Below are 18,105 nucleotides of genomic sequence, written 5' to 3' on the forward strand. Positions count from 1 at the left end.
GGCTAACAAAATTCATCACACTATGATATGGGCCTCCAATCCAAAACTCACCTCCATGCATCTCAACCCACTCATCTCCCTTTATCCAACTTTGAAACCTCAAATAAATTTGGGCCTTTACGAAGGCCTCATCAAGCCTCATCATCCTCATACTCCCTTTCTGGCCCAACTTTTCCACCTGGATTTAAGAAAATTAAACAATACTTGCCAAAATCAAAAGCCTACACACAAAACAAATAAACTTAAAGACGAAATGGTCGCAACCTAAGCCCAACCATATCTCTATCCTAAAGCCCAAGAGGCATACAGTTCACCAATCCATCAATTCTCCAGCCTCTTCACTTCAACCTTCCTCAAACATCAATCCAAATTCGATATTAAACCTTGGTATACAGCTTGGGCTCTGATTCAACGGATCTCCTACAACTCTCAGCAAGTGCATCGACCAAATCTTCGCTCGTCAAAAACGCAATTGGGACGCCTCCCAATAGGGTGCCCCCTCCCTATCTCAAATTCATTATCTTCTCCATGATAATCCTATCTTGGAATTTAAGAGGCCTTGGGGCCAAGTTGAAAAGAAGTTCTCTCAGGAAGCTTATTTCCAAACATGTTCCCAACTTTGTTTTCATTCAGGAAACAAAAATAGAGATCATTAGTAACAAGATGATCCTTTCAATTTGGAAAGATCTTAATATAAAGTGGGTGTTTAGCCCATCCTTGGAAATTCTGGTGGTCTCCTTTCTCTTTGACACAAATTTTTTTCTCTTTAGAATCTCATCATTGTGAGCAAAATTGGATTGCAATCATGGGGGTAATTTCATCTATCAACTTTAAATGCTGCCTCATTAATCTTTATAACCCCTGCTTTGTTGAAGCTCGAGCATCGGTTTGGCAGGATATTACAAATTTCAGAATTTCTTCCAACTTACCATGTCTCTTGATGGGGGACTGTAACAAGGCACTGGATTCAAGTGAGAGAGGTAGCCAATTTTTTAGATTCATCGGACAAATCTCTCCAATTCGAGCTTTAAATGTTGCTGAAAAGGTCACCTAATTACCACACGTAAGTCAATGATGGAATTATATAGTCAAACTAAATGAAAATCGTGATCTTGTAGTATTTTGAAAGAGAATTGTTACAAAAAGTAGTTTTTTGAAAAAAAAAATTAAAAGGTGGTTTTATGAAAAAAATTTATGAAAGTTATTTATTGAAAATTAATCCGTAAAATAAATAGTGAAATTATAGTGAAACCCTCTTATTTAAAAAATTTTAAAATAAAGAAAGAGTTTGTTTGCCAAATTTTTAGTTACCTTGATTTTTGAAAGGAATAGGAAACGGAGACTCCATTGAGTCGAACTCAATTATATTTTTAACAAGTATTGAATAACACTCAATTGAAACTTACACTCACCTCTTAAAGGATCTAATATCTAAATACAAATATTAAAAGCCCATGTAATAATGGTATGGCTTTTAATCTACTCTTGTATAATCTTCAATGTCTTTGTATCGTTCTTAACCAAGCTTAGTTGATTGAATAATGATAAGATGATTAGACATGACTGATCAATGGCCACCTAAACGGATAATATGCAAGACAAATCTTTCAATTACGCACCGGCCCCTGTACGAACAAACATTTAGTTTCACAAATCTACACGATGAATCTTCCAAATCTATATACCTGTATATACAATAAACTAAAATAACTATTAATTTTAACTTTTTTTCACATTAAGGAACCAACTCACCTACATTATGAATATAAGGGAACTGATTCGGGTCAACATACCAATGGCAATACACTAATACTCATAAACTAGAGAAATAAAGAATTGCGATAATTTTATTAACAATACTTCACTCCCTAATTTTAAATATTAGCTCGAGGAACTTAATTCAGATTAGTTTAATTCAACTCAAATAAGGAGGTTTTAGTGAATCGAGGGGAAGAAAACTCAATTTTATGAGGTCTAAGCGAGATATGTAAACTACTCATCCGTCTTCATATGAAGACTTTGAGGCTTTTAGCAGACTAGCTAGCAGTAGGTACCTAAAACCTAATCAACGGAATAGGTTGCACCCACCAATAAGGTCCCGCCATTTCGAAGCCTCCAATCTCATCAAAGCCATCCAATTAATAACAGACAAGGGTGGTTCGTGGCCCATGCAGTATAGGCGACGGGATAGGGCCCGAAAAATAGAGGGGCCCCGAAATATATTATATGTATCAAATATTTGAAAGAAAAACAAAAGAAAAGCATCTGGATCAGTGGTAAAGTAGTAAGGGATGGGACAAAGTGGTGTGGGTTCAATTCTACTTAGGAGTAGTTTTTTTTTTTTTTACTTTTTGCTGTTTTAATTATGACTGCTAACTCTCTTCTCTCTCCTCCTAGCTCTCTCTCATTAATTTCTACTCATACTCCTATTTTTTTTTTTTTTGCGATTTTCCAATAAAATTTACTCTATTTATATCTAAATATTTGTTTATTTATAATTATTTGATATCTTGAGAGTATTTTAAATTGAGAATCTAATATCTTTTATGAACTAAATATGAAATGCCCAATTTTAAGAGAGCGTGTAGGGTCCCGCTATGTTTGCCCCGCCCCTGATAACAGAAAAACTCAAATTAGATCAACAATAACCTCTACTTGCTTACCTAAAGCTGGAAATGTTTTAATGATAGTGGTAACTGGTAACAGTGTCACTTCACTGTCAGATACGAAAAACTGGCATTTATTAGGAAAAAAAAAGGCATTTTTCATGCTTTTTAACTTGCAAACGGGTGTTGGTCCGGGTAATGTCTCAGCCTATCGTGTGTACTGTGGACTGTGGAGTAGTTCTTTAGGATATTTAAAGTGAGAAAAGGGGACAATAGTATGTATATAAAGCATTGTGACTTAGGACACGTAAGTATCTCTTAAAAGCTAATGATTCATCTCCAAATCTAAGATACTAAGGAATGCACCATGTATTCTACATTTTGTTTGTTCAGCACCGTGTATTTTTTATTTTTTTTTTTTACATCGAAAAAATTTGCATTAATTAAAATTAAAGTACAACCTAATGCTAGTACAACTAAAAGAAAACAAAGCCAAGGAAACTAGAAGAGCTTCATTTGCTCTTACATACTCGATGAAATAAAAACAAACTATTACATATTCAGACCAACTTAGACTAATCTCGAGCGATGGTAAGAGGATGTGGGACAAAGGTCTTGATGAAACAGACCTGGAATGAGAGGAAACCTGTTGAAAGACAACACCAAAACGATCTTCAAAAGTAGATTGCCGCAACTCAACTAGTAGCTCCCAAAGTCTAATAGCCACAAAATCCCAAGGTCCATGAACATAAACACCTTCCTGAGATTCTACTGATGAAAGTAACCAAGAAATCACCTCCTTTGGTGACTTATGACCCTTGTACAAGGGTAACTAGAGTTTAGTCTCGCAAGACTGAAACTCGAAATGCGTGGTGGACATAACTTGTTCCAAATTAAATTAGAGGGCCTCCCACAAGATGCATTTTTAAGGTGTGATGACTCCAAAGGTCATCACTGAAAATTTGGGTGACTTATGTTGAAGAAAATAACCCAATCGACGGATCCGAAGATCCGTCCTTGCAATCTCAAACCTAGAAGATCGAACCACAACAGGAAGAAAAGAATCATCACCTCTCATCTTACCCAATACTTCAACCCCTATAGATGCAAAAATAGATCTGAATAACCCTAAATTAAAACGAAAAGAAAGAACATAAATAAGATACCCAAAACAGAACAACAACCAATAAATAATGCCACACTAAAACCAGCACCATAGAAACGTTAGAGTGACCTGATCCGAAATTTTCGGATATCCGATCCGAAATTTTCGGATATCCGATCCGATACGATCCCAAATTTTTTGGATAGGATGTGGGTCGCTTTTTTTTAATGAGCACCCCTAGTATGGAATAGTGACTTGGCAAGAGCCTTTCACTAATCAAAGTGAATTTTAAAATAAGAAAGATAAGTTATGTTTGACAGACTAATATTGACGCGAATATGTTATGTTTAGACTCGAATAAAGGTCAAAAGATCAATAAGCATGGGACGAATAGTCTGGTGTCACACAACTAATGCGCGTCGCGTAGGCTATGCGTCTGGTCCAGGAGCTTTACACCAGGCGCAATGCTCTGCGGCATGCGTATTGGTAAATTGAGGATGGTTCGGGCGAAAATGATGATTATTTTTTAGACGTGATTTGCATTAATTTTAGGTGCAAAGCATATCAAGATGTTAATAAAATATAAGCATGCAAAAATTACAATCACACATAAATATCAAGTAACATGGATGCAAAAGTTTTCAACCTAAAGTCCAGTTCTACATTCAACTATTGGTCAGGTTTAGGTTACGGCAAAAAGGGTCCATGACTAAGAGATTGATTCGACGCTTCGTAGCCTGCTTAAAGAGGTGGCCACGTGTAAGACGCATCACTTCAGTTCTCAAGTCAGGAACAAGAGAACAATGTCATGTAGAGGTGGGCATGGGCCGGCCAGCACGCGGGCCGGCCCAGCCCGTTGTCCGCTACATGGGTTGTGGGCCTGTCACGGTCAAGAAATTTTATTTCAGGCCCGCACCGACACGAGCCCGCGGGCCGTACGCTCCTTTCCTTTCTTTTTTAACCTAAAACTGTCAAAAATACAAAAAAACGACATAAAACACGGGCTAGGCCTGCGAGAGGCACGAGCCAGACCCGTGGGCCTGGTCTCGGCTGTGGACAAAATTTGAAAATTTTAAGCCCGGCCCATGCCCAGGTCTAATGTCATGGTTGGGTAGGTTTACTTATAACTAATATCCAACATTGTCACGCAAGAAGATTTTTGGAAGGACAAAGCGCACCCCCCCGGGGGTGACCTCACACATAGAACATGTGCTAATGAGGCAAGTAGATTGTCCTTATAGTGGCTGAACAAAAGCCATGCATATGCAAAACAGTAGAGTATTCTAAGACATAAAACAGTAGATTGTCATGGTTAGGTAGGTTTGCTTATAACTAATATCCAACATTATCGCACAAGAAGATTTTTGGAAGGACAAAGCGCACCCCCCTCCCGGGGGTGACCTCACACATAGAACATGTGCTAATGAGGCAAGTAGTTTGTCCTTATAGTGGCTGATCAAAAGCCATGCATATGCAAAACAGTAGATTATTCTAAGGCATAAAAGAAGAATGAATCATATTTTTCAAGTTTCACCCACCCATTTTTATTTTTTTTAAAAAAGTCCTCCCTAGTGGAATCGCCAAATTGTAGGCGTGCATTTTCTCCTTTAAGCCTACACGCGGTGTGATCGTGTTTATTCGACTACCCCGTTTTTAAGGTTTTGCTTAAATTCGTTTTGGATTCACCAACAATTCTTTAAAGGAAAAATCATAAACCTAATTGAATATTAAAAAGGTAGGAACATCTTAGTGACTTATCCAATATAGATTTCCCCGTCTGGACTCCATAGATGGTCAGGAACCAAAAATTTAGTTCGGGGGTGATGGTACAACACAGTCAGGAATTATGTTTCCTATTGCTGGCTCTACTAAATATCGATTCATTATAGATTTTATGCAAAATAATAATCATATAACGTTTTATACACCCTAAAACTATTTAGTCTAGGTTGGTTCAACAAACACATAAAAGACATATTTTTAGTAACAAGTTATTATGCAATTACAAGGTTGCTAGCAGGTTCTCCTATTCATCTGAATTAGTTAGAACAGTTCCTTAGGACTTGTTTAGAAATAATAATATATAGGTTATAAAATCATGCATATGATGAACAAAACAATCAGGAAGATTATATACAAGAATAATAATAAAAAAAGGGTTGGAAAGGCGAAAAACAATCTTTCCGGTAGCCCCCTCCCGCACTCTCATCGCAGCAAAAACAACAGCAGCAGCGGCGGGGCCGGCGAGAGTGAGGGAAGGGGAGGGGAGGCGCTGACAAGAGTGAGGGAGGGGGAGGGGAGGCGCCGACGAGAGTGAGGGAGGGAGAGGGGAGGCGCGACGAAGGGGGAGGGGAGGCGCGCACGATGAGAGTGAGGGAGGGGGAGGGGAGGCGCGACGAAGGGGAGGGGAGGCGCGCGCGACGAGAGTGAGGGAGGGAGGGGGCTGCCGGAAAGGCGGCGCGAGGGGAGGGGTTGCCGGCGAGGGGAGGGGGGAGGGGGGGATGGGTGGTGGGGCTGGGGTTGTTGGGGGTGGTGGGTTAGGGTAGAGAGAGGGAGTTAGGTTAGTTAGTTTAGGGTTTTTAGGGTTTTTTAGGGTTAATTAACACTAATGACTAACGAAGTTAACCGCCGTTAGTCATTAAGGGCATTATTTGTCATTTTTAAAAAAATTTAGGGTATCTGGTGAATTTTTTTAAAAGTTAGGGGTATCTGGTGAATTTTGAAAAAAGATGGGGTATTTGGTGAATAAATTTATTTGTCAGGGGTATTTGGTGAAAAAACCGTTGAGTTTTTTATTAAGCACGTGCTTTGAAGATACTTTTTTTATCCCTAATGACCGGGGACTGAATTTTACGAGATGCAAAATCTTATATATGCTCAAAGTATTTATTAAAGATAATACAAGCATTTATGAAAATATATATTAAAATAATAAAATTTAATTGGGCTCCTAAAATTTTATTTCAAAAAACAACATGGCATGGTTATTCATCATTGATATTCATTAAAATTTAAAATTAATCATCACGTATAATTAATTGGGCTTTAGAATATCATTTCAAAACACAACATGGCCTGGTTATCCGAATTGCTCTTCCATTAGCGCGGCAATTAATACCGCGGTATGTTTCCTTATTGGATCCTTAAATAGGGAGACACGATCATGTGTCTACAATAGTCCTGAGGAAATTATCGGCAATTTGTTATAAATTTATTTCTTGCTACATTTTTCTGCCGTATAAATTCCTTTTGGTTCACTGTCATGGTTTCCCATGATTCTGACATACATCTTTGAAACTTATGAAGTTTTTTCGAGATTTACTCGAATATAATGCGTCATTGATTATCAATTTTGTCCATTTGGAGATAAAATTCAGGCTTGTCCAGAGCCTTCAATTAGCTTGGATGTCCAAGAGATTGTGCTGACATTCGCTTGAAATATTGTAAGTTTTGACAAATACTCTTTATTTTCAACATGATGTGTGTTGTCCCACTATCGAGAAGACGTTATTCTTTGTTTCAAACTTCTGGTAAATTCATATCTTGAGGGAAAAAAAAAATGATTAGTATATAAGGAAATGCATATTTTATTAATAATGAAATAGAGAATACATTAAGGGGTCGTTTTGTTCAAGATATGGAATGGAAAGGGAATGGATACAAATAGAGGAGGGGAATGGTAACAAAGATGGCCACCTTTATTGAGTGTTTGGTTCAAGCCAAGGAATGAAAATGAAGGGTAACCATTAACTTTTCAAGTAATGGATTTTGTTACTTGAGGGGGAGGGAAGGTAACAAATTGGGGGAATCCATTACCATCAAGTAATAATGGTAAGGGATTGATGAGGTGTTGAACCAAACAAGAATAAAGGGAATTGGTAATTAATTCCATTTCTTGAAATCCAAAAATAGTGAACCACACAACCCCTAAAGTGAACATTGAGGCAAAAAAAAAACAAATTAAGTGTATTCATGCATTGTTATTTTCTCCAGGGATAAAGTTGTTTTCAGTTTCAACATCATCCATGAAAAAATCAGAAACATCAAGGCTAGACATGGATGTATTAGCTCCATTAACAAAGTTTGCTTCAGCATTTTTTCCCTTGTTCTTTGTTGAAGCTTGATATAGGTCTACTAAGTGTTTGGCAATACAACAGGTGCGACCCCGATGCCCAGTCATTCACATTAGTGGCAAATGTCTTTTCCTTTGTAGGATGTTCGCCTTTGATTTCAAAATGATTGTCCCCTATTTTTATTAGAGTTCTAAAAATTGCAATTTCTTGGGAAAAATTGGCCTTTACCACATCCACGCACTCAGCCACGATAATTACCACGTCCTCTCTCACTGCCGTTGTAATTACCGCGTCCACCCTTATGTATAACATTCGCTTCTGGTGGATCAGAATTTTCTATCGCATTTATTTAATAGGTGGTTGAAGACCCCGTAGGTCTGAGATTATGATTTTTCAACAAAAGATCATTATTCTGTTCAGCCACAATTGGCACTGAAATTAGCTCAGAGTATTTTTTGGATTCTCTGAGCCTGTATTATTGTGTCAATATTATATCATTGGCTTGGAAAAGTGGAGAGCGTTTTATCTAGCATCAGCTTTTTCGAAATGGGACGATCACAATACGTCGGCAATGACACAATTCTAAACAATGTTGAATTATAATCAATGACTGTTTTAAAATCCTGAAACCTCATATTGGTCATGTCAAAATATGCCTTTGGGAGAAGCACATTATTGTGATATTCATATCTTTCATCTAGGCTATCCCATAGTTCTTTGGTATGCCAAGTAAATATTCGATTTTTAAACTGTTATGTAAGTGATGCTTGATAAAGACTAAGGATTTTGCCTTTTCTTGTTCAGTTGCTATTTTAACTGGTGTAGTTCATGTAGTTGCATCCCTTTGTTGGATTGTGACACCTTTAATTGTATGCTCCAATATTCGGGCTTTTAAATTCATTGGAGCATTGATCATCCATTATAAAAAATTTGCCTAGATAGATCTAGTATGTTAAATTGTCTTTTCACTAGATCTCTCATTTTTTTACTAAAAACACATAGATATTTGAAATTACTAAATGATAATATATCATAAATATTATCACCCCTGATTTATTTCATTATAATTATACCTAAACAATACAAAGAAAAAAAAAAATAAAATAGTGTACAACATTTATGAATCCATATAAATATGAAAAATGCCAAAAATGGAAAAAATAAGAGTGAGAAAAAAAATCCTAATATGCACTATGAGACCAAAAAAATGATATTTATGTGCATTTTTTGTCCTTCTAACGAGGAGAAAGAATTTTTTTTTTTTGTCTCCTACTTGTGTATTAAAAGATAATTCATTAATGACATGAGAAGAAAAAAAAAACCTCTATAAGGAATAAGTAGAGCTTTATTTTCCTAAAATCCTCCTCAAAGAAGAATATGAGGATGGAGGACGGTTGTCATCAGCGTGGAATATGGTGGCCGAAAGATTGAGGAAGATTTTTTTTTTTTTTTTGTGAATTTAGATAAAAGTTGGAAGAAGATAAGGGACGATATGTGGTGAAAATGGGATGAGTAATCCGACTTTATATAGGGTTATCTCTAACTTTGCGGTTCATGTACAGTTAAAAATATACAATGTGATAAAATTTTAATATCTCTTAATAGGCAAAGAAATATTAGAGCAATTTATATGTATCTACTATTATGCATGTTAGTAAAATGGTGATATAATATAATGTAACTATATATGCAATAAAAAATAGGTTTTGAGATATAGTTACATATTCCATCTGTTTCATTTTAATCTACACACTTACACTTTTCGCGCATACCAATGCAAAACTTTGAGGACATATATCATTAGTTTTGTATTTGTAAAAATTATAAAAAAATACATATTAATAAAATACATGTTATGATGAATCTAACAAGATCCCACATGACTATATTTCCATCCGCGTATAAATCACAAATGATGGTCAAAGTGAAATTTGTGAATAGTGTTAAAAAATCAAAGTGTAACAATTAAAATGAAACGGAGGGAGTATATCATAGTGCTCTGAATGTTTATTTATTGCATACATATATTATTGCACATATAAGAGATAACATCTTTTATCGCTTCCCTAGGCCCATCCGTATAGGAAGCAAGTTCAAAGTTTAACGTGTCCATATAGACGATCAAAGAGAAAGAAAAAAAACATAAAATAAAATGGCATGTCCTCCATGAAGGTAGCGTTATTATAAAATTATTTATTTTCTAGGTTAGTGGCATACATGGTGACGTTACTAATTCTTCATGTTCATCCCTATTTCTTTTATTACTTGATGGAGGTTGATTTTCATTTGATTGTATAGGAGAGTTATTATTAGTGTTGGGAACAGGGATTTGTAGGTTTTCTTTGATATGGGTATTTAACTGTCGTTGAGGTTAATGAGTCGGAGTTGTCTTACAATTCCCCTCGCTAGGTTGGTAGTGAATGGCACATTATTTCGCTCTATTCAAAAATAAAAACCTGAGACAGACATTGTGTAAACAATATTAATCCTGTTACTTTGTTGATCCATGTTCGAATAGTAAAGAGTTGGGTTTGGAGAAAATAAATTTAGAACTTGAAACAGGATGGATACAAAGATTTTAAAGATATATACCTTTAACTTGTTTTGATATTAAACTCATATTGATAACATGTTGTAAGAAATATATAATAGAGATAAGGTACTGATCGTATATATCATAGAATGTATTATACTTGAATGAACAAATTCACTTCTTATAATGGTGGTATTTACAGGCAAAAATTTCACTATTTACATTTACACGAGTTCAAAAAACGAGGCGAATGGGAAAAATTTTTCCAGCATGCATTTATCAAGGTGAAAGCCCATTTCGGTGGACTTCACTATTATCTCAAGAGTGATTTTCACCGTTATCCCAACAAGAGAAATATAGTTTCTTAGCAGACAAAGGGGTTTAACATAGAAAAGGCCAAGAACAATAACATTCTTCTTGCTGGAGTTAAGTCATACTCAATAGACACTATTATCATTTGAAATTTTGATTTGTATTCTTGGAATATCAAGATTTCTACGAGTCTTTTATATTAAAGTGTAAGAATATGCCTTGAATTGTTGTGCTTCAAAGGTGTTCGACAACATGCGTAGGAGACGCAAGCCTGCGTCTCGCTCGGGGAGGTCGGGCGGACCCCACCCGGTCGGGCGCGCAAGCAACTTTGGAAGAACGAAGTTCCGCCCGGTCGGGAGCGCAAGCACGTTTGAGAGAACCGCCTGGACGGGAGGATTTCGCCCGTGCCGCCGCCCGTCCGGGCGGGTCGGCAAATTACGCGAAAAACGCGTTTTGAGCCGCTGGGTATAAATAGATTATTTTTACCTAGGTTTTACACTACGAAAAACACTCTGCTCTCTCTGTAATCTGGTTTCTTCTCATAATAAAATATTCTCTCTTTCTCTGCCGTGGACGTAGCCAAATTGGTGAACCACGTAAATCTGTTGTCTGTTTTTGTTGTTTTTGCATTCATAATTTGTTCTCTCTACTCCGTTATAACAAATTGGTATCAAGAGCTTTGGTGTTCAATCTGTGTGAGAAAGATGTCTGGGGTGAATGTCAAAATTGATAAATTTACTGGGAAGAATAGTTTTAGTCTGTGGCAGATCAAGATGCGGGATTTACTGAAGCAACAAAGGTTGTGGGCACCGTTGGCAAAGAAGTCAACATATCCAGTTACCGCTGAGATGACCACTATGGAGGAGAAGGCTCATTCAATGATTATGTTGTGTCTGGCAGATGACATAATCACTGAAGTCGCAGAGGAGGAAACCGCATCTGGTCTGTGGTTGAAATTAGAGAGTTTGTACATGACGAAATCTCTAACCAACAAGTTGCTTTTGAAGCAACGTCTGTTCAGTCTACGAATGCAGGAAGGTATGCCTCTTAGAGATCATCTAGATCAATTAAATACAATTTTGCTAGAATTGCGTAATATTGATGTGAAGGTGGAGGATGAGGATGCCGCTTTAATCCTGCTTGTGTCTTTACCTATATCGTATGAAAATTTTGTGCAATCATTCATTGTTTGTAAAGATTCTGTGTCTCTAGAAGAAGTTAGATCATCTTTGCATACTAGAGAATTGCGCCATAAGGCATCTGGTGGTGGTACAGAAAATCAGTCTTCTGGGTTAGTGGCCAGTAGTGGTGGTAAAGGACATGGTAAAAAGAATTTAAAGAAATCTGGAAATTCTAAAGGGAGTCCCAAATCTAATGATATCTGTAACTACTGTAAGGAAAAGGGGCATTGGAAGAAGGAATGTCCTAAAAAGAAGCACCATGAGAATAAATCTGGGTCTGGTTCTGCTGTTGTTGTAGCAGAAAATTCGAATTCTGAGGATGACCTTGCTCTAGTTGCAAATGAGCAAACATATTGTAGTGATGTGTGGGTTCTGGATTCTGGAGTGTCGTATCATATGAGTCCTCATAGGGAGTGGTTTACTACTTATGAGCAGGTAGATAGGGGTAATATTTCGATGGCTAACAGTGCAGTCTGTAAGACAGTTGGAATAGGCTCTATCAAGATCCGGACACATGATGGTATTTTCTATACTTTGAAGAATGTTAGGCATGTTCCACAGATGACTAAGAATATGATTTCACTTAGTCTATTAGACAGTAAGGGATTCAGTTTCAGAGGTAGTGGTGGAATTGTGTATGTCTGCAAGGGTCCAAAGAAGGTTCTGAAGGGGGTCACGCATGGTACTTTGTATGTTATGCATGATTCTACTATCTCAGGTTCAGCTGTTGTTGCGTCGTCTGAGGTTCAGAAAGGGGATATGACCAAGCTATGGCACATGAGACTTAGTCATATGAGTGAGAGAGCAATGCAAATCCTCTCCAAGACAAATCTTCTGGGTGGCCATAGGGTCACAAATCTGGATTTTAATGAACACTGTGTTTTTGGGAAATTACATCGTAGCAAGTTTCCTGAGGGCGTTCATAGAACAAAAGGTACTCTGGATTATATCCACTCTGATTGTTGACGTCCTTCACGTGTGGAGTCTTTGGGAGGTCACAGGTATTTTGTCTCTTTCATAGATGATTATTCAAGAATGACTTGGTTGATTATCATCAAGTCAAAAGGTGAAGCTTTCAAGAATTAAGCAGTGGAAGGCATTGGTGGAAAATCAAACTGGGAAGAAGATCAAAAGGCTACGAACTGATAATGGTCTGGAATTATGTTTGTCTGAGTTCGACGAGTTCTGTAAGAGTGAAGGGATTGCTAGGCATCACACTGTCAGAAATACACCACAGCAGAATGGTGTAGCAGAAAGAATGAATCAGACACTTCTGGAGAGAGCTCGGTGCATGCTCTCTAATGCTGGTATGACTAGAAGGTTCTGGGGAGAAGCTGTCAATACAACATGTTATTTGATAAATCATGGACCTCATTCTGGGATCAATCTCAAAACACCATATGAGATGTGGTTAGGTTAGCCTGCAGATTACTCAGATATGCGAGTTTTTGGTTGTAAAAAGGGAGTGTTTGTGGGTTATGGAGATGGAGTTAAGGTTATAGAATATGGTCTCCGTCTGAAGGAAGGGTTATACTTAGTCGAATTGTAGTCTTTGATGAAAATTCTATGTTTAATCCTACTGTGATGTCCATTGAAGTATCAGATAGTAGTAGTGTTGATAAACAGGTGGAGCAGCAAGTCACTCATGATGAGAGTGATGATCATCAACACATTGGTTCTGAAGAACCATCATCTTCAACGCCAAGTGAGGAGGCGCCTAGCCTGGCACGGGAACGTCCTATAAGGACAAATTTTGGAAAACCTCCAAACAGATATGGGTTTGAAGATATGGTGGCTTATGCACTGCAGGTTGCTGAAGAGGTGGATGTCTATGAGCCATCCACCTATAGGGAAGCAGTTACATGTACGGAGTCTACCCATTGGCTTGCTGCAATGGGGGAAGAGATGGAGTCACTTCATAAGAACGAGACTTGGGAGCTTGTGTCTAAGCCTACAGGGAGAAAATTTGTTACTTGTAAATGGTTTTCAAGAAAAAGGAGGGGATAACATCTGAAGAAGGGGTCAAATATAAGGCTCGACTGGGTGCAAGAGGGTTCACATAAAGGGAGGGTGTAGACTATAATGAGATTTTTTCGCCTGTAATCAGACATACTTCCATCAGGGTGCTACTAGCGATAGTTGCACATCAAGGTTTTTGAGCTTGAGCATCTAGATGTAAAAACAGCTTTCTTACATGGAGAGTTGGAGGAGGAGATATATATGGCTCAACCAGATGGGTTCCAGGTTCCGGGAAAAGAAAACAGTGTTTGCAAGTTGAAGAAGTCCTTATATGGGCTAAAGCAGTCTCAAGGCAATGGTACAAGAAGTTTGATAGCTATATGATGAAGCTAGGCTACAACAGGAGCTCATATGATTGTTGTGTGTATCATAACAAGCTGATAGATGGGTCTTTTATCTACTTAGTGCTATATGTGGATGATATGTTGATAGCTGCCAGGAACAAGTCAGACGTTCAGAGATTGAAGGAACTTCTCAGTGCTAAATTTGAAATGAAGGATTTGGGTGCAGCAAGGAAGATTTTGGGGATGGAGATTTATAGGAAGAGGACTCAGAAGAAACTTTTCTTGTCACAGAAAGGTTATATTGAGAAGATATTGTCAAGGTTTGGCATGTCAACAGCAAAACCTATAGATACTTCAAGTGCTTCGAATAGTCACTTGTCTGTGGCTTTTGCACCTAAGTCGGCTGAGGAGAAGGACTACATGAGTCAGGTTTCGTATGCTAGTGCAGTAGGGAGTCTGATGTATGTTATGGTTTGCACTAGGCCGGATCTTGCACATGCAGTCAGTATGGTTAGTAGGTTCATAGGAGATCCTGGTAAGGAGCATTGGCAGGCAGTCAAGAGGATCTTTCGGTATCTTAGAGGTACGTCAGATATTGGTCTCATCTATGGAGGTGATATGGCATGCTTAGTTGTAGGATATTCTGATTCTGATTATGCTGGAGATGTGGACGGTAGAAGGTTTATGACTGGTTATGTGTTCACTCTTGGTGGTTCTGTGGTAAGTTGGAAAGCAACTTTGCATCCTACTGTAACTTTGTCTACTACTAAGGCAGAGTATATGGCCTTGACAGAAGCAGCTAAGGAGGGGATCTGGTTAAAGGGGTTAATCAGTGATTTGGGTCTGCATCATGATCAGGCAACTGTGTACTGTGACAGTCTGAGTGCAATATGCTTAGCTAAGGATCTAGTCCATCGTGAGAGGGCTAATCATATTGATATGAGATATCATTTCTTGAGGAGTGAGACTAGGATTAAGGTGAAGAAGGTAGGAACTGCTGATAATCCTGCTGATATGTTCACCAAGCCAGTTCCGCAGAGTAAGTTCCAACATTGTTTGGACTTACTCAATGTTCGTGATTGTTAGTTGCCCTCTTGGGGCAATTCTGGGATCCTTAGGGACTACTCTGGTCTGCTTATTTTTTGGGACAAATCTGGTGTTTGGGAGATTCTGGGCGTTGTGATCAATGCATCTGGTTTTCTAGTTATTGTGAGAGGATTCAAGTCAAGGTGGAGATTTGTAAGAATATGCCTTGAATTGTTGTGCTTCAAAGGTGTTCGACAAAATGCATAGGAGACGCAAGCCTGCGTCTCGCCCGGGCAGGTCGGGCGGACCTCGCCCGGTCGGGCATGCAAGCAACTTTGGAAGAACGAAGTTCCGTCCGGTCGGGATCGTAAGCACGTCTGGGAGAACTGGGTACCGCCCGGTCGGGCGTATTTCATCCGGGCGGGTCGGCGAATTACGCCGAAAACACGTTTTGAGCTGCTGGGTATAAATAGATTATTTTTACCTAGGTTTTACACTACGAAAAACACTATGTTCTCTCTGTAATCTGGTTTCTTCTCATAATAAAATATTCTCTCTCTGCCGTGGACGTAGCCAAATTGGTGAACCACGTAAATTTGTTGTCTGTTTTTATTGTTTTTGCATTTTATAATTTGTTTTCTCTCACGTCCGTTATAACATAAAAATCATTAGTAAAAAGCAACAGCAAGAAAAAAAAATAGAACATCGATTGGGTATATTATGATAACGAAGAAGAGACCAAGAGAAACTTGAGCAAACCCTCTCTTGTAACGATATTAAATACTCCAGTAAAATAAGATACTTTTAAAATTAGTGTCTAAAGAACTAGTCATATAGGAGTACTTCTGTAGTCATGCGTGCACTTTTAGGTTGAGCAATAGTATGAGCACTTTAGTGGTAGATAGGTCATCTAATATAATCATACCATTATACATTAAGCAGGCATAATAGCTCACCTAATATCACTCTAACTCCAAAAATTAATTAATATCAGACTTGCATGTTCAAGTAAAAGTCACCTTCAACAAGCATTACCCCCCAGTCCCCACTAACTTGAAATGTAATGAAGTTCTATAAATAGGGATCAGATTTTGTCAAGTGTCACATATCCAATCAACAAATTAAAGCATTTTCTCCTTGAATGATGGTTACCATCCAATATCCAGAAATATTTCTTGCTGTTGTATGTTTTTTTCTCATTTGTTACTTAACAAGACATGGTATTCCATGGAATTGGCCTTTCCTTGGAATGTTACCAAGTATTTTAATCCACCTTCACCGCACACATCACCGTTGCGTTGATATTCTGCAAGGCAACAATTGCAGTTTTCTTTTCAAAGGTCCATGGTTTGCTAACATGGACTTCTTGATGACAGTTGATCCTGCCAATATCCAGCATATTATGAGCTCAAACTTTACAAATTATCCCAAAGGAGATGAATTTCTCAAGATATTCGATATCCTAGGGAACGGGATCTTCAATTCCGATGGAGAATTATGGAAACTCCAAAGGAAAATCACACGAGCTCTTATCAATCATCGGAGCTTCATTCGATTTTTGGTTAAGATTACTTACAACAAGGTGCAGAAAGGATTGGTTCCTATACTCCAACATGCATACAAAGACGGCCTTGTCATAGACTTGCAAGATGTGTTTCAAAGACTTACCTTTGATACTACATGCTTGCTAGTCAGTGGCCATGATCCGGGGTGTCTCTCCCTCGAATTCCCTCATGTTCCCTTCTCTCAGGCCCTTGATGATGCAGAGGAAGCCATAGCCTTTCGACATCTACTCCCACATAACTTTTGGGAGTTGCTAAAGTGGCTAGGCTTGGGGCAACCCAAAAAACTAAGCCAAGCATGGAAAGTCCTTGATCACTTCATTGATTACATTATATCGATGAAGCGTGAAGGGCTAAGGGGTGGAAAAAAATCACCCTTCAAGTTGGAACAAGAACAAGAAGAAGAAGGTATCGATCTTTTAACATCATTCCTAAATGAAGAAACTCGTGATGTAACGAGTGGAATCAATACTAAGGATGATAAGTTCTTAAGAGATACAATTCTCAACCTCATGCTTGCAGGACGAGACACAACTAGTTCTGCTCTTACATGGTTTACTTGGCTAATAACACAACATCCTATAGTTGAAGAAAAGATAAGAAATGAATTAAAAGGAATAGCCAATGAATGGCATGTTTTCCAAATAGAGGAAACAAACAAGCTAACTTATCTACATGCAGCACTTTGTGAGTGTCTAAGGCTATATCCTCCTGTTCCATTCCAACATAAATCCCCAATACAACCTGAAACTCTACCAAGCGGCCACCACGTAAACCCAAAGACGAAAGTATTGTTTTCTTTGTACGCCATGGGAAGAATGAAGGGAATATGGGGCGAAGATTGCTTCGAGTTTAAGCCAGAGAGATGGATAACAAAGGAAGGAAAGATCAAGTATGAGCCACCTTATAAATTTTTATCATTTAACGCCGGTCCAAGAACTTGCCTAGGGAAGGAAGTGGCTTTCACACAATTGAAGATGGTAAGCGCAACTTTGATTCATAACTACAAGTTTCATGTAGTTGATGGACAACATGCTGAACCAGATATGTCGATCGTTCTCCATATGAAGCATGGATTAAAGGTTAAGGTAAGCAACAGATGGAGTATGGCTTGGAACTGCAACACTCTGCAACAACACTTGACGAATTGATTTCATATTGTACGTATGTTGTAATTAATGTATGCGAACCCATGCCAGAGAATGCTCAGAACTGAATCAATGCTAGGGATGATACAGTATATGTTATTTCTCCTTTTACCAGATTTCATGTGATAGGAGTACTGTATACTATTGTGCTGCGTTCAGAATTTAAGTTGCAACCTACTCTATTAGTTGGGCAAAAATTTAATTTGCAGATATATTCTAGTCAGTCGATGTTTCTTTTGCCATGTTTAGGGGGAGG

At 38.1% G+C, this 18,105-nt stretch overlaps 1 protein-coding gene across 1 annotated transcript; it reads left to right on the forward strand.

Annotated features, from left to right (window-relative positions):
- The first annotated feature begins 16,235 nt into the window (after window positions 1–16,235).
- Window positions 16,236–18,105, forward strand: LOC104896078 (alkane hydroxylase MAH1). The gene has a single exon (XM_010682772.4). The coding sequence runs from the start codon at window positions 16,281–16,283 to the stop codon at window positions 17,850–17,852; it is 1,572 nt and encodes a 523-aa protein (XP_010681074.2). The 5' UTR covers window positions 16,236–16,280; the 3' UTR covers window positions 17,853–18,105.

The sequence above is a fragment of the Beta vulgaris genome, chromosome 6 (genome assembly GCF_026745355.1).
Source record: "Beta vulgaris subsp. vulgaris cultivar EL10 chromosome 6, EL10.2, whole genome shotgun sequence".
NCBI classification, from domain to species: domain Eukaryota; kingdom Viridiplantae; phylum Streptophyta; class Magnoliopsida; order Caryophyllales; family Amaranthaceae; genus Beta; species Beta vulgaris.